General features: G+C 43.6%; 3 protein-coding genes across 3 annotated transcripts in view; all 3 read right to left on the bottom strand.

Moving 5' to 3' along the window:
• LOC149466274 (uncharacterized) overlaps nucleotides 1–13,684 on the bottom strand; it is a 30,569-nt gene extending 16,885 nt beyond the window's left edge. The window contains exons 1-2 of the mRNA XM_089672939.1: nucleotides 13,596–13,684; nucleotides 10,780–11,487 (exon numbers count right to left, since the gene is read on the bottom strand). Of these exons, the coding sequence (XP_089529065.1) occupies nucleotides 10,780–11,487; nucleotides 13,596–13,677 (790 nt within the window). The 5' untranslated portion in view covers nucleotides 13,678–13,684. The remainder of the gene's footprint in view (nucleotides 1–10,779; nucleotides 11,488–13,595) is intronic.
• Nucleotides 1–27,464, bottom strand: part of LOC149466273 (uncharacterized) — a 198,461-nt gene that overhangs the window by 72,422 nt on the left and 98,575 nt on the right. The gene's annotated exons all lie outside the window — the stretch shown is intronic.
• Nucleotides 14,075–25,517, bottom strand: LOC149466275 (oocyte zinc finger protein XlCOF8.4-like). Its single transcript, XM_089672693.1, has 5 exons — nucleotides 24,674–25,517; nucleotides 23,900–24,055; nucleotides 14,998–15,121; nucleotides 14,447–14,544; nucleotides 14,075–14,203 (listed from the first exon to the last, which is right to left on the bottom strand). The coding sequence occupies exons 1-5, from the start codon at nucleotides 24,749–24,751 to the stop codon at nucleotides 14,075–14,077; spliced, it is 585 nt and encodes a 194-aa protein (XP_089528819.1). The 5' UTR covers nucleotides 24,752–25,517.

Here is a 27,464-nt window from a genome sequence, read left to right on the forward strand (position 1 = left end):
TGTCTTCATGGAATGTTCACCATAAGCTCGCACTTTTGACAATTTTCACGCAAAATTTGATGTTAACCCGCTGCTTGAGATTCCTGTCACTCATTTTCCGTCAACAGCGCAACGCACACGCGTTATTTCTTCTGCTACTCTGTAAAGATTAAGTCCACTGGTCTGTGACCCAGGCGAGAACATGTCAGAACATGCCGGAGTGTGAATGGTTGTGTGACTCACTACCATAGTGCTACACTGCGGGCATTCCGGGAACTAAATTGTCACACCTCATACAAAGAGCCACAGTCATGCCTCAACAGAAAAAGGATCCTCACCGAACGGTTACCACAAGGTCGGAAGCTCACAATTGTCTAAAATATCTTTCACTGGAAACCCTTCACCGGATACACCTGAATGATTTGGAAGGGTATGCACCATATCACACAAATGCATATCACCAGTTAAAAAACTTAAAAAAAAATTATAAAATTGACCCAAAATCATTATAGTTTTCCTTTTACGTGGTTATTATTCTAAAAATCAGACAAGTTTATAAAACACTTTTATTATTTCTATCACTTTGGTACAATTTCAGAGCTAGATAAATTGCTTCTTTTGACTCCTCGTCAGTCATTTATTACTCCTTTCACATTCACATTTTGTATGTCATTTTACACATTTTTCGGTCTGCTGCATTCACCACTCGCAGGAACACGATTATTATAGTGACCTCTTATTCTTTTGTACCTCTGGCCTTTGTCATGCACCACATTTTACTCCTTCGTCCCCTCAGTCGTAGCTCTTTTTGCACATCCTAACCATCGATCAGCAGACTGTGTTGATAGTAACAGGTGACTTTTCCTTTAAGAGAACCAGTTGTGCCTTGGCCTTAGGAATTATTGCATTTTTAATTATAAAAACTTTGCAAACTTAGCCTATGAAATATACATTTCCCCCTCTTAGGGGTCTATTTATAAAACATTTGTTGGATGAACATCATTCCCATTCGTGCGCACTGCTTGAATTTTGGCTGTAATTTCTTTAATAGAGTCAATCCTGTGATCGTTAGCTACATCTAGTTGCAAAAATGTGGTATTGTTTTCTGAAATAGCTCAATGAGAAAACATACTGCATTTTGGCCACTAGACGGCGCTCACAATCATACGGATTACTCTGTTATAGAAATTACAGCCAAACATTTGTTCGGCTTACACGAATGTGTTTGACATTTGCCCAGCAAATGTTTTATAAGTGTTACTTATTATGTATGAGTCTCTTTCGGCAGCATGAGAGTCAGGCTGTGATTTCACCTAACCTCTGAGAGTTGACCCTCTGTCAACCGCCTGATCTTGCTCAGTTTCCATGCTCTTTCAGGTGCCTAAATACGAGGCGGTGTCAAAAAGTTTTGAGACTAGTTTTGTAACAACAGATGGCAGTACAAGGCTGCACACACTGTCACAGGGAGCACCAACTTTCATCAGTCAGTGTGCCAAAAGACATTGTCCTGTGTACATCAGTAGCTGTGCAACTGGTGCTATTCTGACCACGTGCGTTATCATGTTTACTATTTCATCATGGACAGCAAGTTAGAACAAAGAGCAAATGTGAAATTCTGCGTGAAACCCGTACACCCAAGTTTCGGCACCGGTAATGATCCTCGACATAAAGGACGGGTCATCTACGGCACGCTGATAGAGCTCTTGGCAGACTGTGACGTGGTGTTCCTTCTGCTCCTGGGTCAGAAGACTGGGGATTGGGGACCTGGCCACTCAAAACGCCTTGAACGTCTCATTGCAGCATAACCGTGATCTTGCCAAATCGTGTCCAACGTCTCTCTGTGGCAGATTTGCCCAGTTTCATGCAGAATTTCACATTTGCTCTTTGTTCTAACTTGCTGTCTATGATGAAACAGCAGACGTGGTAATGCACCTGGTCAGAATAGCACCAGTTGCACAGCTCCCGACGTACACAGGGAGATGTCTTCTGGCAAACTGACTTATGAAGGTCAGTGCTCCCTGTGACTGTGTGTGCAGCCTTGTGCTTACAAAACTAGTCTCAAAACTCTTTGATATCTCCTCGTACAATAAATAGCTGAGCCCCATGCACTTTTAGGAGGGAACCCGATCGAGATCGGACAGTTGATAGGGTGAGAGACAGCAATCAAACCTGAGAGTGTATATTACCCTACTCTATCCACAAAAAAAAAAAGGTTGTGGCTGGTCTTACACTTTAGGAAGACTCTCGTAAATGATACCAGTATGCACACTCAAAGCTGGTAGGGAGTATGTAAGGTCAGGCAGTTGACAGGGCAGAAACTGTCAGACCTCAGGGGGAACTCTGAGCGCCGACTCTCAAGCTGGAGAATCAGGCAAGGGAAGTGAAGCTGCAAAGGGGATCAAACACAGACCCATCCTAGGTAACTCTGCACAATTAGAGTAATGGGAAACGCAACATTGAAACTATTGCATGGTGGCCCGTGGCTTCCTTTAAGGAACTGTACCTCTGTACTTGATTATTGATGCAATTTTGTTAAAAACTAATAAATACTATATTTACTCTAAAACAATGGTTAGCATTCTGTCCCGAAAAAAGCAGAATCGGGAATAAACTTTAAACGCAGGCGATTTGCCTGTTGCCTTTTTTTTTTCTTTTAAACCTCTTTATTCTTTCTATATTGCACCATGGCGGCACAATGCAAGCCATCTAAAACAGGGGTTCTCAGCCTCACTGAGATGTTTATTAGGAGAAGGTGTCATGGCTGACTGCAAGAAGTCCAGAGTGTGTCTGTCCCAATAGAAAGGCTAAAGGCTGGCTGAGATTTCTCTCATTAACATACACTACAAGAAGCCCAGCTCCTACGTCTTTAACCTGTTGTTAGGAAAAACAGTGTTCATATCTAGTTTACAACTGATAATGAATTCTGCCAGCAGAGTACAGAAAAAGGCTATTCGTGGCAAACACAGCAGCTTAGCCCCTCTCGTAAACAAAGAGAACCAAGTAGGACTTTCAGTGCTGGAGGTTCCGAAAAAGAGCATCTAAAAAGCTAAACTGCAATTTTTACTTTTTTTTTTTTAAGTTATCACCTTTATGCCCTCAGTAAATATTTGTGCGAGCTTTAACGTCCACACACATTTGCGTATCTGGACAGGCAATGTTTATGGGAGCATGCTCACTGCACAAAGACCATGCTGCCAAAAACAGTTGTTGGTCCCAACTAAACACCAGTAGCTATCGGCACCTGATCATGTGACCACTGTGACAGCCAATCACAGGGTATATAACGTGATGGCGCCGCTCCAAGCTGGAGCTCAATGATCACCTCACGGCTGAGGCCATCTTCACATAGGACTCCACGAGTGGTTAAAGCAGCGTCCTTTCTTACATGAAGACAATCACAGGGGTCACATGATCGCCAATCCTTCGTGCCCGCCCTGGTGTCCCCTTTAAAAGTTCTTACCGTTCAGGTGGGCAGGAACGATTGGCGATCATGTGACCACTGTGACAGCCAATCACAGGGTATATAACGTGATGGCGCAGCTCCAAGCTGGAGCTCAATGATCACCTCACGGCTGAGGCCATCTTCACATAGGACTCCACGAGTGGTTAGAGCGGTGTCCTTTCTTACATGAAGACAATCACAGCGCTCACATGATCGCCAATCCTTCTCACCCACTCTGGTGTCCCCTTTAAAAGTTCTTAACTTTCAGGTGGGCAGGAAGGGCTGGTGATCATGTGACCACTGTGACCCACAATCACTGTGGTCACAAGATCATCAATCCTTCCCGCCCGCCTAAGAACTTTTAAAGGGGGACGCCAGGGCGGACAGGACGGGTTATGCTATGTGAATGCGAACATGTAACAAATATAAAGTAGGTGTTATCCCAGTTTGGCTGCCGAAATGGAAATTCATGTTAAGGGGTAAAAACAAGACTTTCGCAAGTAAGAAGTCCTAGGAAATGCACACGGATTTGATGAAAATTCCCAACAGAGAAATGGGAACAAGTGTAGGTTCAAGGATTTACTCTTGTGAGGGAGATTGATATGGGTCCAGGGCTCCTTTAGGAAGCTCAAGGACACCATTAGCCTCGGCACACCATTTGTGGTGAGATATCTGTCCTTCGAAGACTAACCTAAGAGGTCAAGTGCATCGAGTAGAAACAAATAATAAGACACTAAATTGGACACGGACCCTAAAAATAATGTCCATTCTAAAATATTATTGTATTGCATAGGGATATACTGTGTAGTTGGTCAACCATTAGTCAGTCATGTCCCACCATACCAGACCTTGCCATATCCAGCTTGTACTTGTCAAGTCCAGTCTTCTCCTAAATTATGTTTTTAGACTAACTTCAAGGTGCAGTGTAAGCTCAGTACACACTATATTGTTCTTCTATCCCTCCTATACCATTTTAAAAACAAATACATTTTTCTTTTTAGTATTTAACAGTCAAATAACAATTTGATCTTAAAGATTTTTGAACACATTTTGGAATAACCGTTCCATCATCATTTACTAAGGTTCAGAGCAACCTTCCTCAACTTTTCTTTAGTCGTGGCACCCTTTCAAAATTGTGCAAAATTCTCGAGGCACCCCAGTCTAAAATCTAAAAAGCATAGATGGTACGTATCAATGGGAAATGTGATCCTGGAAGCCATCCATAACATCAGAGGTCCCCCCATCACATCAGCAGTCCCCCATCACATTAGATTCCCCCCCATCACATCAGAAGTCCCCCCATCACAGCAGAGGTCCCCCATCGCATCAGAGGTCCCCCCATCGCATCAGAGGTCCCCCCATCGCATCAGAGGTCCCCCGTCACATCAGAGGTCCCCCCATCGCATCAGAGGTCCCCCCATTGCATCAGAGGTCCGCCCATCACATCAGAGCTCTCCCCATCACATCAGAGGTCCCCCGTTGCATCAGAGGTTCCCTCATCTCATCAGAGGTCCCCCCATTGCATCAGAGGTCTCCCTATCACATCAGAGCCCCCTATCACATCAGAGGTCCAACCATCACCTCAGAGGCCTCTCTATCACATCAAATGTCCAACCATCACCTCAAAGGTCTCCCTATCACATCAGAGGGGTCCCCCCATTACATCAGACATCCCCCTGTCAGATAAAAGCTTCCCTAACCATAAGAGCCTCAATGTGAGAGTCTCCTATTACATCATAGTCCCCTTTATCACATCAGAGTCCCGCTAAACGAGAGTGCAGCATCATATCAATGGTTGAACGTATAAATCGAGCGCTGGGTAAAATGACGAGCAGCTAGCATGAAGGCAAAACCTCAAAATCCTTCTCATAAACCAGTAAATATATAAATGCAGCGCTGTACATAATATATATAAAATCGATCTAATAAACTATATATATGGTATAGTCATCATAAACATGCGCTGTGGACCGCTATAACCATTAATGTGAATAAGGTCTTGGTATTGACGTTTAAAGTCCACAAGTGCCACAAATGTAATATAAAGATTCCAAGTCCAATAAAATATCATCAGGTGAATTCTGTGATTCCAGTGGCTGTAAATGAATATATATTGCACTAACCAGAAAGCGCAATATAATGCGCATTTGAGTAAATCAGACCACTCCTGGTCATCTGGATCTGGAAAGGTAACTCAGGGGAGTCAAAGATGGCCGCCGATTGGACTTGGAATCTTTATATTACATTTGTATCACTTGTGCACTTTAAACGTCAATACCAAGACCTTATTCACATTAATGGTTATAGCGCTCCACAGCGCATGTTTATGATAACTATACCATATATATAGTTTATTATTTATTTCAGGTACTTATATAGCGCCGTCAATTTACGCAGCGGTTTACATATATATTATACATTCACATCAGTCCCTAACCCTCAAGGGGTGTACATATTTATTACAGGTACTTATATAGTGCAGTCATTCTACACACACACACACATATATATATATATATATATATATATATATATATATATATATATATATATAATCTAAGGTCCCTAACTCACATTCATACATACACATACTAGGGCCAATTTTTCACCTACCAGCATGTCTTTGGAGTGTGGGAGGAAACCGGAGTACCCGGAGGAAACCCATGCAGGCACAGGGAGAACATGCAAACTCCAAGCAGGAGGTGTCGTGGCTGGGATTCGAAACCAGCGACCCTAGTACTGCCAAGCAGAAGTGCTAACCATTTAGCCACTGTGCTGCCCATAATTAGATCGATTTATATATATTATTTACAGCGCTGCATTTATATATTTACTAGCATCATATCAATGTTCACCCATCAACATAGTGTCCCTTCTTTTGGCTCCGGCAGCATGACCGGGGGTCAGGAGGTGGAGGAGTTCCATTTTCTTCTGAACGCTGGGGGCGGTCCTGCATGTTATGTGCCCTGAAACACTGAAGCAGAGTCTTGGGTTGCTATGGTGCAGGCAAGCCAGCTGCCAGCACCATAGCAACGATTGGCATCATGTAGTCCAAGAGCATCATTGGTTGTTATAGTGCTGGCAGCCAACCAGCCCACACCATGGCAACTCATTAAGATAGTACAGGGCAAACTGGGCCCCATGCTCACAGCACCCCAAGGGGACCCAGATGGCACCATGGTTGAGAAACAATTTTTTGCTTTTCTCATTACTAGGGTTTGGATTACCTTAACATATGTCTTGCTTTTTCTTTACTAAGGTTTACATGACCCTAAAACTGTATCGCCAGACAAAATACTTGCATCTCCAGATGCCCGCACTGCCAAATACCTCAATAGAAGACTCTTTAGAATCCGACACCTCTAGGAGTGTCTTCGTCCCCCAACTATGCTCAATGCTGATCCCTTCATCAGTCCTGTGACTTGTAGTAATACAAAGGTCGGTGGGAGGAACAACGAAGCATCCAGGAAATCGACATTCCCGGAAGTGTCAGTTTCATCTGTCCCTTCTCATGGATTTCTCTTCAACAGAGTAACTTCCAGCGGTGTGGGCTTCAGGACAGGTAAGTATTTATGATTGTCTTTACTGGGACAGCAGTTTTTGGCACTTTAAAGCAAATCTGTGCATATGCTGGACCCCCTTCCCCAGACATGCATGAATACCTCTCCTTTGTTTCCCCCGCTGCTCCGTTTAGTAGGCAGGAGCAAAGAAAATAACCGTACTTTCAAGTTTGAAGGACCATGTGGCTTACTCCTCTCATGTGATAGGGTTGGTGCTTGGTGATTGTCCCTGTCCTGTTACATGGGGCAAGGAGAGAATCCTCAGTCCTACAATCATAACATTGGTTTAGTGTTTTTAGCTGATCTGTTACAGAAGGGAACACAAGGTGACTGTTACCCCTGTCCTATCACTGTTGGGACCGCAGAGACAAAACATGGAGCACCACACTTAAAATGAAAGTCCAGATTTCAAGTTTCATTCCATTAAAACAGTTCAATGTGTTCTGCATATATATCCAACATGTTTCAGGGGTCAAAGAGCACTCTCTTCACCAGGACTTGGAACATAATGATATACAGTTGGTATAGAAAAGAATCACCGTCCCCCCCCCTTTCCTAAAATGATCCCATTTTGTTGCTTTGCAGCCTGAAATGAAGACAGACACAGTTTTTGTTTTATCCAGCTGTATTTAGTCAGTGCAACTTATAATATCCAAGTGAAAGATATAACACCAACGTGTCAGAAAAAAATAAAATAAAAAAAATCACTGGAGTTGGAAAAAGGATCCCCCACTCCTAAAAATGACTCAATCAGGTATAGCCAATCACCTTCTCAATGGCACACAAAGCCATTTGACTTTCATCTGGGGTCATTTTGTTTAACTCAACATGAAAAGAGCTTTCCTGCAGCATTTCAGTCCCTGCTGGTGCAACTGAAGCAAATAATCAATTATGGGTGGCATGGCACTGTCAAAAGTTCTCCGGGATAAAGTTGTGGACAGGCACAAGTCAAGGGATGGATGTGAAAACATTTCAAAAACTTTTATCAATTCCCAGAAGCAGAGTGAAGTCTATTATTAGGAAGTGGAAGGTATTTGGTACAACACAGACCCTCTCTGGATCAGGACGTCGCTGGGTGAAAGAGCCAGGAGGAAACCGGTCAGAGAGGCTACCAAAAGGCCTACAGCAACTCTGAGGCAGTGTCAGTAATTGATGACAGAGTGGTCATTGTGTGCATTGGACAACAAGATCACAGATTCTCCACAAATGTGGCTTGTATGGGAGGGGTGCAAGAACAAAGCCACTTCTCAAGAAAGGCCACATGCAGACACCACTGAGCTTTGCCAAAATGTACCTTGAAGGTTCTGAGTCCACATGGAAAAAGATGTTCTGGTCAGATGACACTAAAATGGAATGATTTGGCCTCAACACAAAATGATATGTCTGGCGGAAATCCAATCCAGATCACCATCCAAATATTACCCTTCCTACAGTACAGGATGGAGGGGGATAATATCCTGCTATGGGGGTTTCTCTGCAGCCGGGACTGGAGCACTTGTCAGGACAGAAGGAAACGTGGATGGGGCAAACTCCTGTCACATTCTGGATGAAAATCTGCTGCTGCCCTCTGCCAGAAAGTTGTCAATGGGAAGAAGGTCTACCTTCCAACATGACAATGAGCCAAAGCACATGGCAACAATGACCCCACAGTGGTTGGAGGAGAAAAAGGTGAATGTCCTTGCATGGCCTAGTCAGAGCCCAGACTTAAACCCCATTGAAAATCTGTGGAAAGACTTGAAGCCTGCAGTCCACAAACGGTCACCATCAAATTGAACTGAACCTGAGCTGTTCTGCCAAGAAGAGTTGGAAAATAGATGTGCAAAGTTAGTAGAGACATCTCCCATCAGACTAAAGGCTGGAATTAAAGCCAAAGGGGTTTCAATAAAATGCTGACACAAGGGGGGGTCCTTTTTTCAACTCAGTGATTCTGTTTTTGAATTTATTTTTTTTTTCTGACTTGTTGGTGTTATATCTTTAACTTGGATGGTATAAGTTGCACTGAGTAAATATAGCTGGATAAAACAAAAACTGTATCTTCATTTCAGGCTATTTGTGTAGACATACGCCAAGGCAGCTGGATGGCTACAGAACTTATCAAACTGTTTCAGTGGAATGAAGTCTTCAGTATATATAAGCTGCCTGCTTGGTGCCTGATGCACCCCACATGATATAATTCCATGCTAATATGGGGGGAGAAAGATTTTACCTGGGATCCATCTCCATCATCTCTCCTCCTTCATCAACCTATCACTCTTGGGACTGTGAGGTTTGGCAGTGTGACTAAGCTGCTCACAGGAGTAAAGGGGCTGGTACATAGCTCAATGAGCTTAAGAAGCTATGATGAGCCCAAGCTGTCTGCTAGAGCTAGCTGACTTGGCTAAACTCAAGTACCCACTTTCCCTGGTTCTTCAAACCTTGCAGCACCTGAACTGTGGACCCAACACACTGGTGCTATGTGCTGAGCAGCTGCTGTGGTATAACTCAACAAGCTTGGGAAAATATGTTGGGCCCAGGCTGGCCACTAGACCTGGTTGACTTGGCTAAACTCAAGTACCCACCTTCCCTGGTTCTTCGAACCTTGCAGCTCCTGAACTATGGAATCATCCCACTGGCGCTATGGACTGTATAGCCGCTCTGGTATAACATAACTCAACAAACTTGAGAAGGTATCTTGGACCCAGATTGGCCACTAGACCTTGTTGACTTGGCTAAATTCAAGTACCCACCTTCCCTGGTTCTTTGGACCTCGCAAGACCTGAACTGTGGAATTATCCCACCTGCGGTATGGACTGCATAGCTGCTCTGGTATAATATAACTCAATAAACTTGAGAAGGTATCTTGGACCCAGATCGGCCACTAGACCTTGTTGACTTGGCTAAACTCAAGTACCCACCTTCCCTAATTCTTCAGACCTTGCAGGACCTGAACTATGGGATCATCCCACTGGTGCTATGGACTGCATAGCCGCTCTGGTATAACATAACTCAACAAGCTTGAGAAGGTATCTTGGACCCAGATCGTCCACTAGACCTGCTTGACTTGGCTAAACCCAAGCACCTACCTTCCCTGGTTCTTCGGACCTCGCAAGACCTGAACTATGGAATTATCCCACTGGCGCTATGCACTGCATAGCTGCTCTGGTATAACATAACTCAACAAACTTGAGAAGGTATCTTGGACCGAGATCAGCCATTAGACCTGCTTGACTTGGCTAAACCCAAGCACCCACCTTCCCTGGTTCTTCAACCTTGCAGGACCCGAATTGTAGATGCATCCCATTGGCGCTATGTTCCGCGTAGCCATTGTGGTATAACATAAAAGACTTCTAAATATTGCATTTGTATCTCGCTTTCAATGCGTGGTTTCCTAGTAGCTTTATCACTGTGCTAACCCAAGAGAACATTGCACAACCCAAGAAAGGAAAGCCTAAAAAGGATGTACCAATAGAATAATGGAATGATATCAAATGCCTGCTTCCCAGCGACTACAGTACTAAAAAAAAGAAAAGAACTAAATGCTACCATTGTAAGTCAGAAAGAAACCCTAAAATAATAAAATTATAATGTCATGCGGGCAAACGAAAATGCGTGGTGCTGGCCTACTCCCAGCACATGAGTTGATTCATCTGGAAGCACTTATCCCCTGTAGGAAATGAGACGTGATGTAAGACAGTTTCTTTGAAGACCGCTTTCTTCACTCGGAACTGGCACGTGACTTAGCGTTTGTGTGGACCTGCTGGTGTTTAAGCAAATTCTGCTTAGTGGTGAAACCCCTGCCGCAGACAGAACAAGAATACGGTCGGACGCCAGTGTGGATTATCTGATGTGTGGCGAGATTGGACCTTTCTGTAAAACACTTCCCGCACTCAGAGCACGAAAAGGGCTTCTCGCCAGTGTGAGTTCTCTCGTGTTCAATCACGTTCGATTTCATGGAGAAGCATTTCCCGCATATGGAGCAGGCATAAGGCTTCTCCCCAGTGTGGATCCTCATGTGTCTGGTGACGGCCGACTTCTGCAGAAAACATTTCCCGCACTCGGAGCAGGAAAACGGCTTCACCCCGCTGTGGGTTCTTTGGTGCGGGATGAGATGCGATACCCTGGTGAAACACTTCCCGCACTCTGGACATGGATAAAGCTCCCCCGTGTGAATCCGCTGATGGAGAGCCAAAGCCGACTTCTGCATAAAACATTTCCCGCACTCTGAACACGAAAAGGGCTTCTCTCCCGTGTGAGTCCTTTCGTGTTCGATTAGATGTGTTTTCCGAGAGAAAAATCTTCCACACACGTAACATAAATATGGTTTATCTGCGGTAAAGTTCCTCTGAGCGGGAAAGCTTTCGCCATGTAATGAGGAATCGGATAACAGATCTGCGCTGTGAAGAGCTGAATGGAGATTTTCGGTAAGGGGGCTTTCTCCTGAAGAATCTTCCTTGATGTCATCCTCTATTTTACCATCTATAGAAATCACAGAGTAGTTCTCCATGTTTCTCCTGGTGTCTCGTCCATCTGGAACAAACGAGAAGCAAAAGAAGTTGATTTTTTTTTATGTCCATGTCTCAATGGAGAAATCTGCCTTCTCTTCCTGGTTCTGAGACACAACAGTAAGAGGGAATCCCTCCAAAGTGTAGAGAATCCCCTCTTAGTGCCCGGTCATACCGATACGATTTCAGGTGCGATTTGGGAATTGGAATCGCACCTGAAATCGTATCTAATGCATGTGAATGTTGGTGTCTTAATATTTGCGATTTGCTGCAGCTCAATATCTAAAGTAGTTCTTGCATTACTTTTTCTGCCTTGTGATTTCACATACAGTTGTGTTCAAAATGATAGCAGTGTGTTGAAAAAAGTGAATAAAGCTCAAAATCCTTCTAATAGCTTTTATTTCCATACACACAAATGCATTGGGAACACTACACATTCTATTCCAAATCAAAACATGAAGAAAAATATATCAAATTTGTGTTGTTCCTCTAAAAAAATTGAAGAAAAGTGAATATTAGACTGTTCAAAAAAATAGCAGTGTTTGTATTCTTCTTTACAAACTCAAACATTCACTATATAAACTGAAAAATGTTTGAAGATTTTGCTTTCATTTGAGTCAATTAATATTTAGTTGTATAAGCACTGTTTCTGAGAACTGCTGTACATCTGTGTTGCATGGAGTCAACCAACTTCTGGCACCTGTGAACAGGTATTCCAGCCCAGGATGATTGGACTACATTCCACAGTTCTTCTCTATTTCTTGGTTTTGCCTCAGAAACTGCATTTTTGTTGTCACCCCACAAGTTTTCTATTGGATTAAGATCCGGGGATTGGGCTGACCACTCCATAACGTCAATCTTGTTGGTCTGGAACCAAGAAGATGCACGTTTACTGGTGTGTTTGGGGTCGTTGTCTTGTTGGAACACCCATTTCAAGGGCATTTCCTCTTCAGCATAAGGCAGCATGACCTCTTCAAGTATTCTGATGTATTCAAACTGATCCATGATCCCTGGTATGCGATAAATAGGCCCAACACCGTAGTATGAGAAACATCCCGATATCATGATGCTTGCGCAACCATGCTTCACTGTCTTCACAGTGTACTGTGGCTTGAATTCAGTGTTTGGGGGTCGTCTGACAAACTGTCTCCGGCCACTAGACCCAAAAAGAACAATCTTACTTTCATCAGTCCAAAAATGTTGCGCCATTTCTCTTTAGGCCAGTCAATGTGCTCTTTGGCAAATTGTAACCTCTTCAGCACGTCTTTTTTTCAACAGTGGGACTTTGCGGGGGCTTCTTGCAGATAGCTTGGCTTCACATAGGCGTCTTCTAATTGTAACAGTACTCACAGGTAACTTTAGACCTTCTTTGATCTTCCTGGAGCTGATTGTTGGCTGAGTCCTTGCCATTTTGGCTATTCTTCTATCCATCCGAATGGTAGTTTTTCTCTTTCTTCCACGTCTTTCAGGTTTTGGTTGCCATTTTAAAGCATTTGCGATCATTTTAGCTGAGCAGCCTATCATTTTCTGCACTTCTTTATATGTTTTCCCATCTCCAATCAACTTTTTAATCAAGGTACGCTGTTCTTCTGAACAATGTCTGGAACGACCCATTTTCCTCAGAATTTCAGAGAGAACTGCACTGTAACCAGCATGTACAACATTTGCTGCCTTCCTTCCTTAAATAAGGGCAATAATTGCCACTTGTTTTTCAAAGAATGAATGACCTCACTAATAGAATTCCACACTGCTATTATTTTGAACATGCCCCTTTCAATTAGTGATTCAATTACACAGAATCAGCAGCATGCATGTCATGACTGTTGGGTCTGTTGGATTTCTATTACTCTACTACACCTGCTAGTAAATTATTTGCCATGTAGAAATATCATTACTACCAAAAACAGTGATTGATCAGGTTAGTGATGTCTGACTGCTATTATTTTGAACACGACTGTACATAGAATAGAATGGTAATCACACAGCAAATTGCAACAAATCTTCACAAGTAGCAATAAAGTCTTCAGAAATCGAACTTGAAATTGCACACAAACCGCACAATTTTAAGTCGCAGTGGTGTGACCGGTGACTTCGTTGACACCAGAACAGGAAGATGAATTGTTTTCTACTCACCTGTACCGATCTCTATAGGAATTTCCTCTTCTTTGATCTTCACAAGTATTTCCTCTTCTTCTTCTTCTTTAAAATTTTTCATTTGAGTGTCTGTGAATAAAGAGGAGAGTGAAGCCCCCTGTACTGAGATGTATGAGAGACCCCAGAGAGTGTGTGTGGGGGGAGACTGGTCACGTCTCAATGACATGATGTGAGGAGGAGAGCCGGAGTCTAATAGAGGCTGATGGCTCCTGACCTCCCCAATGGGCACATGGGGGTTATTCACTAAAACTAGAGAGCGCAAAATTTGGTGCAGCTTCGCATAAAAACCAATCAGCTTCCAGGTTTTATTGTGAAAGTTTAAACAAGCTGATTGGCTCCCATGCACCACTGCATCAGATTCTCAGTACGCCAGTTTTAGTAAAACTCCTCCATACTGTCTACAGACTGTTCTGGTGACTGAAGGAGGATCTGGGACTCTTCTCTGGATTTACTATTTATTACTCGCCTGTGCCAATCTCTGGAGGAATTTCATCCTCTTTACATCGATCATCCTCACTAATATCAGTGTCTTCTGTTTCCTCTCTGGCTTCTGCTTCACAATCCGTCTGGTTTATATTCTCGATGACCTATACAAAAAATGGTCCCTTTAAATGATCTCTTTTTGTTAATGAATTTAAAATCAATTATGCTCTAAAAATCACAAAGTTAAGTAGACACTTTAATAGAAATAAAAAAATAAAAACTACTATAGTGGCCGGTGAACGTATTTCATGTCTGGTTTAGTTCTTGAGCAGGACGCAGCACAACAAGATGGTGCCTGACAGGCCAACACAGGGGAAGTTGATGGAGGTTTTTTTTTTTTTACCTACCGGATCATCCTCTGGAATCTTGTTTTCTTCCTGTGTGGAGTCCTGGGAATACAGAGGACGGGGACATCTCTCTGGTGGGTTCCCATTACTGGATCCATCTGTAGGAAACACACACAATGACTGAATACATTGTTTCTTTGTCTTTATATAAGAGGTAGGAATGAGCATGTTCAGATACTTGTCCAATCCTACCTGATTGAGCCCATTAGGAAGCTGTCACCTGTACTGGGCTTCTCATAAACGACTGAGGAATTCCCCAACTTGAAGGAGAATGACCCAACCACAGATGCTTAGACCAGTACAGGTGATGGCTTCTTGATGGGTTTGGACAAGGATCAGAACTCAGCTGAGCTCATCCCCAATCAGAGGATGTGTGTATCTAGGTGGATCCTCAATACTCTTCTCAGTGGGAACTTACCTAAGAGGCAGAAATTGGTCATTGCTCAAGGAAACCCTACCAACCCCTGGAGGAACCCTGGTTGAGAAACCCTGATCTTGGTGGATCTTAAATACTCTTCTCTCCTTTACAAGAAATCAAAGTCTCCTCTTACCCGGTGATGTGAGGGGCGGCCGGTCCTCCTTCATGATGTCCTTGCATAGATCCTTTTGTTCATCTATGTCTTCCACCTCTTCCAGGGATAACGAGACAGTGACATCCTTGTACTCTTTAGGAACCTGGAACACACAATGATACAGTCACCATCTATGCACAGTTCTAGATAGTAACTGAAGAAGGAAAGAAGAGGTGGCAGACCGCCGATAGTGTTTATTGAACTGACAAACATGTCCAGTAAAATCACACTCACAAACATCCGAGGTGGCAGGCAAGGGTTAGCTCAAAGTGGGGGACGATGAGAAGTCCAATCCAAGCCGGAGACGCTAGATGTAGGACCTGCTGCAGACCGCGATGCTGGAATCCAGACAAACAACCAGGGAACCGCCACGAGGAGAAAGCTGTCAGAGGCTATCAAAAGAGCTGTCAACCCTGGGACCCAGTGGCCAATGGGAACGCGTTTCGGAGGCCAGACTACGCCTCCTTCATCAGCCTAATAGCTAGGCAAACCTCCAGGATATTTAGTTAGTCTAGGTTAGTCTAACTACTAAGGAACGCATTTCAGAGGCCAGACCACACCTCCTTCCTCAGCCTAGTAGCTAGACTAACCTCCCGGATATTTAGTCTAGGTTAGTCTAACTACTAAGGAACGCGTTTTGGAGGCCAGACCACACCTCCTTAATCAGCCTAGTAGTTAGGCTAACCTCTCGGATATTTAGTAAGTTAGTCTACGTTATTCTAGCTTCTAGGCTAATGAAGGCGTAGTCTGGCCTCCGAAACGCATTCCCATTGGCCACAGAGTCCCGTGGTTGACAGCTCTCTGGATAGCATCTGACAGCTTTCTCCTCGTGGCGGTTCCCTGGTTATATGTCTGGATTCCCGCATCCTACATCCAGCGGTTTCGGCTTGGATTGGAATTCTCCTCAGCCCCCACTTTGACCTAACCCTTGCCTGCCACCTTGAACATTTGGGAGTGTGATTTTACTGGACATTTTTGTCGGTTCACTAAACTGTGTGGTCTGGCACCTCTCCTTCCCTTCCTCTGTTTCAGTGTCTGGGGTAACAATTCAAAATGGAAACAAACTCTCCTGCACTCAGACCCAAAGGAGGTGGACAGATGGAACCAGAACTTGAAAAAATTAGATTACCTGTGCATATGGGGTTGTGCAGCTCCAAACAAGGCTGGGGAAGCCCGACCAATACTGTGAAGCAAAAACAAAAAAGAAGCACACCAACCTTGCGCATTACCTCAGTAGACCAGATATTTATTGAATACAAAAATATACTCACAAACAATGAAGTATTTCAAGCATGTCAGTTCTCAAAGGAACTATGGAATCAGAGCTCTGAAGAAGGAACATCCTTCGAAACACGTCAGCTGTTCCCTGAGTGTCCACCCCTATGATGGGACTCGCGCAGGTCTTACCATTCCATAGTTCCTTTGAGAACTGGCATGCTTGAAATACTTCATTGTTTGTGAGTATATTTTTGTATTCAATAAATATCTGGTCTACTGAGGTAATGCACAAGGTTGGTGCGCTTCTTTTTTGTTTTTGCTTCTCAGTGTCTGGGGTCCCAGAGGCAGCCTCGCTCCTCCAGCCCCTAGAGTTAGCCAGTGACAGACTTAAAGTGTTACTAAACCCCGGACCCTGCATTCACTAAATCCGTTCTCCCCAGACCCTGCATTCACTATATCCTCTCTCCACGGACCCCGCATTCACTATATCTGCTCTCCCTGGACCCCGCATTCACTATATCTGCTCTCCCCGGACCCTGCATTCACTATATCAACCCCGGACCCTGCATTCACTATATCCGCTCTCCCCGGACCCGGCATTCATTATATCTGCTCTCCCTGGACCCCTCATTCACTATATCCGTTCTCCCTGGAACCTGCATTCACTATATCCGCTCTCTCCGGACCCGGCATTCACTATATCCAGTCTCTCCGGACCCTGCATTCACTATATCCGCTCTCCCCGGAACCTGCATTCACTATATCTAAGATAAATATAAATGAATGAGCGCAAAAAGATACAGGTCCAACCTTATACAGTATTACAACCCAGATATAATCTTGCGAAGCTGCTAGCATAAAAGGTATACCTCATCACCTCAGTAGTAAATATAAATCAAAAGAAATGCAGCGCTAGATTTCAAAATTTACAATAAGAACCATAAATGATATGTCCATTTCATATGTCAGTTCTTTTTATAGACTAATATAACAAAAGTCCTGTGAACATCATAAGTTCCAAATTGTAGGATACACAGTGTTGCAGACTCCTAGCTGTTCCGTGAGATAACTGTATAGTGATGCACTTATCAGAAGTACATACAAACTAGGCGTTGTATGTAAATACTCCACATAGACATCCAGATCTGGTCATTAGAATGGCATCATCTAGGGCCGCGATAGACTCTCAGGGATGGTGTCACTCACTCATGGGGGTCATCATAGGCTCACCAGAAGGGTCCAACGCCGTCTAGAGTCCAGGGATTCCTCCACCTTAAATGGCTCAGAAAATAGCGAACCCATCCATCTCCTTCTTTGTAAAAATAGAGTGGAGCATAAGGAGCCTGAAGATCCCAATGACTACTTTTGGTATCCTACAATTTGGAACTTATGATGTTCACAGGACTTTTGTTATATTAGTCTATAAAAAGAACTGACATATGAAATGGACATATCATTTATGGTTCTTATTGTAAATTTTGAAATCTAGCGCTGCATTTCTTTTGATTTATATTCACTATATCTGCTCTCCCCGGAACCTGCATTCACTATATCTGCTCTCCCCAGACCCTGCATTCACTATATCTGCTCTCCCCGGACCCTGCATTCACTATATCCGCTCTCACCGGACCCGGCATTCACTATATCCGCTCTCCCCGGACCCGGCATTCACTATATCCGCTCTCCCCGGACCCTGCATTCACTATATCTGCTCTCCCCGGACCCTGCATTCACTATATCCGCTCTCCCCGGACCCCGCATTCACTATATCCGCTCTCCCCGAACCCTGCATTCACTATATCCGCTCTCCCTGGACCCCGCATTCACTATATCCGGTCTCCCCGGACCCCGCATTCACTATATCCGCTCTCCCCGGACCCTGCATTCACTGTATCCGCTCTCCCCGGACCCCGCATTCACTATATCCGGTCTCCCGGACCCCGCATTCACTATATCCGCTCTCCCCGGACCCTGCATTCACTGTATCCGCTCTCTCCGGACCCCGCATTCACTATATTCGCTCTCCCCGGACCCTGCATTCATTATATCCGGTCTCTCTGGACCCTGCATTCACTATATCCGCTCTCCCCGGACCCTGCATTCACTATATCTGGTCTACCACAGTACACAAATCATGGAAATGCAATTATTTTAGTAAATATAAACTGCTAAATACCTTTTCTCATCAGCAGTATATAGCAGTCTTGTGACTTCTATCAGTGTCCAGCAGAGCACTGGTTAAACCTTGTAGGAGGAGTTTTCTTTCTGGTCTAGGAGGATGCAGAACTCCTGACCCTCTGTCTGGACAGTGCTGATTGGCCCTGTGCTGATCAAATGCACTCTCCCAAGAAAAAAAAAAAACCTCTCACACACAGACATTAAACTGAGCATGTGCAGAGTGACTCCTCACAATATATCTTATCAGGAGATAACAGGAGAAGTAGAAGTTGAGGATCAAAGAAAACAGGATAAAACAGCATTTTTACACATTGCAGAGGATTAACCCCTTAGGTTCCACAGTGAGTATAACAAGCATGCTTTACTGAATATACAGACTGATTGTACTAAATATACAGAAATCCCCCTGCGCTCCACAGAACCTAGTGAGTTAGCTGCTATCACCTATTCTCTATACCGCAAGATATGTGAAACAAAATTATATAAGTGGTGAAGCGCTCAACTTAAATAATAGTGACAATTATCTCATACCTAAATACACTTATTAATCAATATAAATGAAAATAGTGCAATATCCCCATATATAAATTGTACGTCCCTGGTGGTATAGTGATAAACAAATAATACCTCTTAAGCTATGCAAATATGCAAATATAAATAAATAAAAAACTAGTGCAATATCCTCATATATGCATTAAACATCCCTGGTGGTATAGTGATGGACAACTAATACCTCTTAAACTGTGCAAAAGTGATACTTGAATTCAATTAATTAAACCAATTAAATAAAATATTAATTACAATAAATTAAATTGTGATGCCACACTGTGCAAAATCATGAAAAAGTGTTCAAATAATGTCACTCCATGCTGCAATAGTGCTCTTCGTGAAAATCTTGACGTGACTCCCCTCAATAATAGCCAAAATGCCCCCTCACCTTCCACATTCGACCCTTGCGGGTCACAGAGCTTTATATATATATATATATAATATATCTCTGCCAGATATTATTCTCTTCCACTGCCTCCACCGACCAAGATCCTCCTCCAGGCAGTAAGTTATACTCCAATAACTCCCCTCACAAAACGGACTCTGCCAGATATTACGTCAGTACGGAAGTACGTCACCCCTATGACCGGAAATACGTCGACGCGTTGCGCCACGATCACGTGGCTTCTTCAGGATCCTGAAGAAGCCACGTGATCGTGGCGCAACGCGTCGACGTATTTCCGGTCATAGGGGTGACGTACTTCCGGTTCCGGGTTCGGACGCCATCTTTGGACACCTGTACACACCCATAGTACATGGGAACTGCTTCTCTCGATTTGAGGATATGTGAGTGCAATTTTTCATTGTATCGTTGAGTGCATTAAAACAGTATTGCACTATGGAGGTTTGCTTTTGTTTTGCATATGCGCCTTGTGTCTGAGTCCGTTTTGTGAAGGGAGTTATTGGAGTGTAACTTACTGCCTGGAGGAGGATCTTGGTCGGTGGAGGCAGTGGAGGAGAATAATATCTGGCAGAGTCCGTTTTGTGAGGGGAGTTATTGGAGTGTAACTTACTGCCTGGAGGAGGATCTTGGTCGGTGGAGGCAGTGGAGGAGAATAATATCTGGCAGAGATATATTATATATATATATATATAAAGCTCTGTGACCCGCAAGGGTCGAATATGGAAGGTGAGGGGGCATTTTGGCTATTATTGAGGGGAGTCACGTCAAGATTTTCACGAAGAGCACTATTGCAGCATGGAGTGACATTATTTGAACACTTTTTCATGATTTTGCACAGTGTGGCATCACAATTGAATTTATTGTAATTAATATTTTATTTAATTGGTTTAATTAATTGAATTCAAGTATCACTTTTGCACAGTTTAAGAGGTATTAGTTGTCCATCACTATACCACCAGGGATGTTTAATGCATATATGAGGATATTGCACTAGTTTTTTATTTATTTATATTTGCATATTTGCATAGCTTAAGAGGTATTATTTGTTTATCACTATACCACCAGGGACGTACAATTTATATATGGGGATATTGCACTATTTTCATTTATATAGACTGATTGTACTGTTGTGGGTTTAGTAACACTTTAATACATATAGACCTCTAACCTCCGGGATCTCACTTTTACTTCTGTTTTATTTATATTTTGGCGCACAGTTTTTATGCTTCTCTTAACATTTTGTTTCCATATACAAATTAAGCTTGTCTTATTCAACCTGCTTCTCATGCAGCATTTAATCTGATTGTTTACTATTACCCTCTGATTTCAGCAGGGGGTAGCGCCGAGTATTTGTTGTTTTCCCTATATAGTAACTGTCAGTGTTGGATCCATGTTTTAGTCCTTTCTTTAGTCCTGCCCTGTGTGTGTTGTCCTAGTGCCATAATTGCCCTCTATACCATTTGTTTCCCATTGTTGGCTACACACCACTTACCTCTTTGTCTAGTTTCTGTGTCTCCCCTGTACGTCCATGTTCCTAGCCCCGTCTGGTTCAAACCTTATTGGCCATTTTCACATCTCTACTCTGGTTTATTGATGATATTTCATACCTTCACCAATGTAACTTGAACCAATAACGCTTACCCAGAATTCATGGCACCATGGTTGGATAATGTAATCACAACAGGGTGGTTTCACCAACTTTCACACCTCCCATCTTGTTTTTTGGACAATTATCACCTGCCTGGACAACTTTTATGGTGATTTGAGTAAAATGACTAAGTTACTCGTGTGGCTTTAAGTGCTGAGGTATGTTCCTGGCAATAATTAGAACTGGAGAAGGTTGCTTGGATGAGCAATAAAATGTCTTTAACATTACAGAACAAGTCCAGCTTGAATGTAACTGACAACTACTAGATGCACCAAGACCTGGATAAAGCCACTTCCAAAGGGGATGGAATCTGCTTACTTGGAGTGAGACCTGTCTGCTGATCTCCCACGGAGCAGGTGGATGACAGGTCCGTGTCCGCTCCGCTTATGCAGAGCGAGGGAGAATGTCACCAGCACACCGAGAATCACCAATATGGGTCCAAAAGTTTTAATAAACGATCACATAGTTACAGTAAAGCAATGTTTCGGAATCTCGCAGGACCCCTTCATCAGGCATGTGCATCACATGCCTGATGAAGGGGTCTTGCGAGACTGCGAAACGTTGCCTTGCTGTAACTATGTGATCGTTTATTAAAACTTTTGGACCCATATTGGTGATTCTCAGTGTGCTGGTGACATTTTCCCTTGCTGATTCTGTTTGGTTCCAGCCGACAGTCGTTGCAGCACCCACTTATACACACAGCCATTTTTAACACAGGAAAGTGTGCGTTTGGATTGTACACCTGCTTGTGCAGAGCAGACACAGACACTGAAAAGCGGCTACATTATGAACAGAATGCGATACTCAGAAAAATTTCCAAAAAATTATGCTTTATTTCACATTAATGATTGACATATGGGCAATCGCCCTGGTTCACCATCACCTCAGTATGAGACAATACACACAGACCTAAAACCATTAAAATCACACCAAGACCGGTCTAGGTATATGTGCTACAAAGGCTATGACCACTATAGTCTAAAGCACTTGCAGCACTGGCACATAGGTAACACTTCCTAAAGGAGGTATATTCAAAAATTATACCATAGGTATGCAATATCACATGCTATATATATATAAGCATATATCATTATCGTATAGGTTACACCCCATAAAGGGGATTTTCCAAAAATTATACCAAGGGTATATCATATCACATGCATGCAAAACGACGGACACAGTAATGGTCAAAAGAGAGGCATAACCCTGAGCCTATAAAAGGCAATATGGGTAAAACATAATATATATGCAGTACAACCCTATACTGGCACACGTGGTTGGGGCCCATTAATCTGTAATAAACGTGAATATTCTGTGGTGAAGAAACCATTTAAAGCAGATTTCTGCTATTTGCATCTATGTTTCCATCAAGACAACAACAGGGACTCTTTCAATTATAAGAATCCTTACAACTATTCACGTTTATTACAGATTAATGGGCCCCAACCACGTGTGCCAGTATAGGGTTGTACTGCATATATATTATGTTGTAGCACATATACCTAGACCGGTCTTGGTGTGATTTTAATGGTTTTAGGTCTGTGTGTATTGTCTCATACTGAGGTGATGGTGAACCAGGGCGATTGCCCATATGTCAATCATTAATGTGAAATAAAGCATAATTTTTTGGAAATTTTTCTGAGTATCGCATTCTGTTCATAATGTAGCCGCTTTTCTGTGAATTCTTTTCACAAACCCCCCTTCTTGTCTGCATGTTTTTTGGCTACTGGATGGAAGCCATATATTGGGTGATACAGTAACTTATTTTGGAACCTCTAAATCTATCTTTTACCAGACACAGACACTGCCTGTTCTGCTCTATGGGAAGTTAGATGTAAACAGACCTGCTGTCCGTTTACACCCAACTGCCCTTCGATCCAATCCGCCCGGAAGGAGGGGAACAGATCCTTTTCCAATTGTTTCTAGCAGTTCGGATTGGACGTAGGTGGGTGGAAATGGACACAAGTCCATTTACATCTCCATAGAGGAGAATGGAGAGTCTGATCAGGCCTGCCTGAAAAACCAACAAGCAGATCCAATCGGACCTATCGTATGAAAGGGTCCTATATAGGAATTTTCACAGACATCCCTGTACCAGGGGAGGACTGACAACTCATGGGGCCCCCGGGCAATAGGGGATCATGGGGCCCCTGTGTCTTTGCCCACACCCAAAAAAGCCTATGAAAGGTACCAGGGGCATCTCATGGGGCCCCCTACTGACCCCGGGCCCCCGGGCAGTGCCCGAGTACCCAAATGGTCAGTCCGCCCCTGCCCGGAACTCATGTTACTGTGCCCAGTTCTAGCCAACCCTCTCTTCTTGGACCTCTCACACCTCGCTAGGTAGAGAAGGGAATTTCTCGTATTACGGGGACACCAGAGTTCAGTCAGAATATACTGAGCTTCCCCAAAGGAAGATGCTGAAAATACAAATGACTGCAAACCCATTCTTGAACCATTGGTTGCTGTCAGGCCTCCTCTCTTGTGTGACTTGTGGTGCAGTCTATTCTGGCTTGCTCTGACTATCTTGCTCCGCTTAGATCCTCCATTGGTTTCTGATGCTGTAGTTTCTGGTTGTTTTTTTAAATACGTCACCTTTTACTTTGCTTACTCTGGACCCAGGGCCCTCAGTCCCATTATCCCTGTGGAGCATATTTCTGATAATCATTATTACAGGTACTTATATATCGCCGTCAATGTACGCAGCGCTTTACGTATATATTGTACATTCACATCAGTCCCTAACCCTCAAGGGGCATACCATCTAAGGTCCCTAACTCACATTCATACATACACATACTAGGGCCCATTTAGACAAGAACCAATTCACCTACCAGCATGTCTTTGGATCATCATAATAATTTCCCATAATTCCTGACGCCACTCACCTCTCCCTTCAGCAGTTCAATGATCTGGCTGGTGACTTCTTCAACCTTCTTGTTGTTCTTTTTCAGCGGGTGAGACGGAAGATCTGTAAAAGGACTTTGGGTCTTTATCACGTTGGATGCCACCAAACCATCAGACAACTTGAAAGCTATATAATTCTGTATTGAAAACAAATATATCAAGTCACGCTTCCATGCAAGCTAGATAAAACCTTCTCAATACATTAAAATAAATGCCAAAACAATGTTGTTGCTGGTTGTACTCAGATTTCTGGTTTATTACTAGAGATAAGAGGGATGTCATGTGGCCTCCCAGAATCCTCCTCACCTCTCCGGTCAGGTCTGTGTTTTATTAATAGAGATAAGAGTGATGTCATGTGACCTCCAGGAATCCTCCTCACCTCTCAGGTCAGGTCTGTGTTTTATTAATAGAGATAAGGGTGATGTCATGTGACCTCCCAGAATTCTCCTCACCTCTCAGGTCAGGTCTGTGTTTTATTAATAGAGATAAGAGGGATGCCATGTGACCTCCCAGAATCCTCTTCACCTCTCAGGTCTGTGTTTTATTAATAGAGATAAGGGTGATATCATGTGACCTCCCAGAATCCTCCTCACCTCTCCAGTCAGGTCTGTATTTTAACAGAGATAAGAGTGATGTCATGTGATCACCCAGAATCCTCCTCACCTCTCCGGTCAGGTCTGTGTTTTATTAGTAGACATAAAAGTGATGTCATGTGACCTCCCACAATCCTCCTCAGCTCTTTGGTTAGGTCTCACCTGTCCAGTCAGCAGGTAAATGATCTCCAGGGTGAGGTTCAATATCCTCTCAGTCGTGTGACTCCTCTCCTTCTCCATCCTCAGACAGGTTATCTATTTCCTTGTAAACGTTGTCTGCCTTTGGTTAGGCCCCGGTGGCTGTTTTGGAATTGGTACAAGAAATATACAATATAAATAGCATCAGGAAAAATATATTGAAGTTACATGCTTTTGAGTGAAAAAGAAAGATAGGCGAAGGGAAAGAATGACAGAGAGAAGGGAAGAGGAAAAACAACAGAGAATTGGTGGGAGAGAGGGGTCCTGAGTGTTGGTTACTACCCTCAAGTACGGAAGCAAAACCCCATAACCCCCATCCTTTAGTGTGGGCACCAGTAAGATCCAGCCAGCCACAGAGGGATATGTGTTAGCAGCATGCTAGGAAAACAGTTCAATATCACTTCAAACAAAAGAATCCTTAGCTTCCTAACACAGCATAATGTCCTCAGCTGATGCCAAGCAGGGTTCATTCCAAACCATCGCACCATAGATCAAAATCTACACGCTGCAGAGCCTCATCAGGAACCATATCCACCATACAAAACATGAGAAAATAGCTGCCTGTTTTGTGGACTTTATGAAGACTATCGACTCAGACCTGTTCCTTCAACTATAGGAAAGTCAAAAAGAAGAGAAAATATATGATGTCATCAAGTGCTCAAGAGTAATGCCAGCAGGTCCAGCAATTAGAACCTACAACCTAAGCTAGAATCCTCCTCACCATCAAGGTTAACTCTACATGACACCAAAGTGAGGTCCCTGATGTATGAGGAGGAACTCCTACTACTGTTACCAACAGTGAGTGGCCTACAGGACAGCCTGGAATTGCTAGAGAAATAAAGTGTGACGGGGTACTACCCATTGATCCAAAGGAAACATAAACCACGGTGTTCCAAATACTCAAAACAAATCAAGGGTTCTTCCTTTACATACCTCAACCTAGAAATTAACCAATTAGGGAATTTCAAGCAAACCCATAGAGACCCCGAAAGACAAGGCTTGCAGAATCTTCTGTACCATCCAAACGCACCAGCAAGAGGCTGGCCTAAATCGTAGTGTCATCATCCTAATCCCCCTTTATGGCAGTGAAGTATAGGACCCTGTCACCAACTCGGACCAACCCAAATGGGACTGGGCTATGAGGGAGGCTTTGCAATCTGAAACAATTTAGCCTTCTGCTTTATACTGCAACGCTTGATTTTTAATACATAAACTCTGTGGATTATGTATGGACTCCAGTGTTGGCGTAATCCATCTGGAATTCTGCAAGCACCTCCTCCAAGTCATTTAGAGCATCTCCAACAATGCTTGACAGACCAAGCATCGTTGGATACTAGGCATCCATACACTTCTTCCAAGTTGACTGGAGTTCCTCCAACTATGTTACCAGACTAAGATGGGCTGATTCCCTTTACTGCTTGCAGTACAGAAGAGGGCACTGTCATACTAGGACCACCAACAAAAGGAGAGGCCCCAACTCATACCGCCATAAAACCTTCTGATCAACGAGGATCAGGCCAAACCATGAGGCCTGTGACAACTCACCTTGTCTATCTGAAGCTTCCCACAATGCAGCCTGGCAACATTTCAAATAAAGGACATTATGAATGATTCCAAACAAAAATATGTCAGAGAATGCAGAAATTTACTAACAAACACCCAGAAACTAACTGCTGACCAGTCTCTACAAAATACAAACTGGCCCCATTCCTGGAGATGCTGCAAGATCCTAAATACAGATAGGCCCTGAGAATATGAAGATTGAACACCCAGAGCCTGGATAGCTGGGAGTGTCTTAGCAACGTCCTAGAAGCAAGGCAAGACAGGGAGATGCCATCTCGGGGAGTTTTTCAGTCAGGCTTCATGAGGTATGTAAATGGCCTACACCTATAGCAAAGAGCATTTCTCAACTTTGCCCATTTACATAGCCAGCTTTTTTTGGTGAAACTTACCTGTGCACCGCATACTAGCACAGTATGGCATACTTACCTTAAAGCAAACCTTTCCAATGGTGCGCGGTCACTACTGACGGGGCTTCCATCTTCACCCGGTCTTCCTTTGGGTCCACGGGCTGTCCCTTCTTGAATGGCAGAACTTCCATGAGATCAGTCCCATGGATGCGCGAGTCACGCCCACAGAACAGAGCTCTGAAGGGACGGCATGAGTATGCTGTCCCTTCAGAGCACTTGCGTGGTGACGTCACCAGCTACGTCCCATGTGAATATCTAATAAACACCGCACGTTTAGGAGATATATATTGTTCCTACAGGTATACCTTATCATAGGCTTAACTATGGGTACGAGTTCAAAAGGAAGGTCTACTACGGCTTTAATGATTGGCCCATCACTGTCACATGGGGGAGAGTCAGTCATGCGTAAGCTCTAACTTGAGCTTACATAAAGGTTTATTTTCTTGCACCTGATGGCTAAATGGAACAAAGAATTGCGAAGAAATGATGTCCTGCTGGTGGATCCGGCGATCAAGTGAACTTTTAGAGGCCAGTTCACGGAAAACCCAACCTCCATATTGCCCAATGTCAAAGGAAACCCATTTGGAGCTGCCAATAACCTAAGACTGTCTGACCGGCAGAGCTCTGGAAGGTGTTCTGGTGTGGCTCCATCCTCGGCCAACTAGAAACCAACACAAAGTAGATAAACCACACTTCCAACGCTGCTCCTCCACCCAAAGGTACTAATAATTTAGGTGAAAAAGAGACTATGGAGGCATCAACACGTCTCACATTCAAGTTCAAGT

The sequence above is a fragment of the Staurois parvus genome, unplaced genomic scaffold, assembly GCF_062004578.1.
Source record: "Staurois parvus isolate SC_StPar_1 unplaced genomic scaffold, SC_StPar_1.0 ptg000132l, whole genome shotgun sequence".
NCBI classification, from domain to species: Eukaryota; Metazoa; Chordata; class Amphibia; order Anura; family Ranidae; genus Staurois; species Staurois parvus.

Coding starts and splice junctions, on each gene's coding strand:
- LOC149466275 (XM_089672693.1), bottom strand. CDS start 24,751: ATGGAGAAGGAGAGGAGTCACACGACTGAGAGGATATTGAACCTCACC. Junction 24,056..24,673: donor TTTACCTGCTGACTGGACAG/GTGAGACCTAAC, acceptor TTTTCAATACAG/AATTATATAGCTTTCAAGTT. Junction 14,545..14,997: donor GCCGCCCCTCACATCACCGG/GTAAGAGGAGAC, acceptor TGTTTCCTACAG/ATGGATCCAGTAATGGGAAC.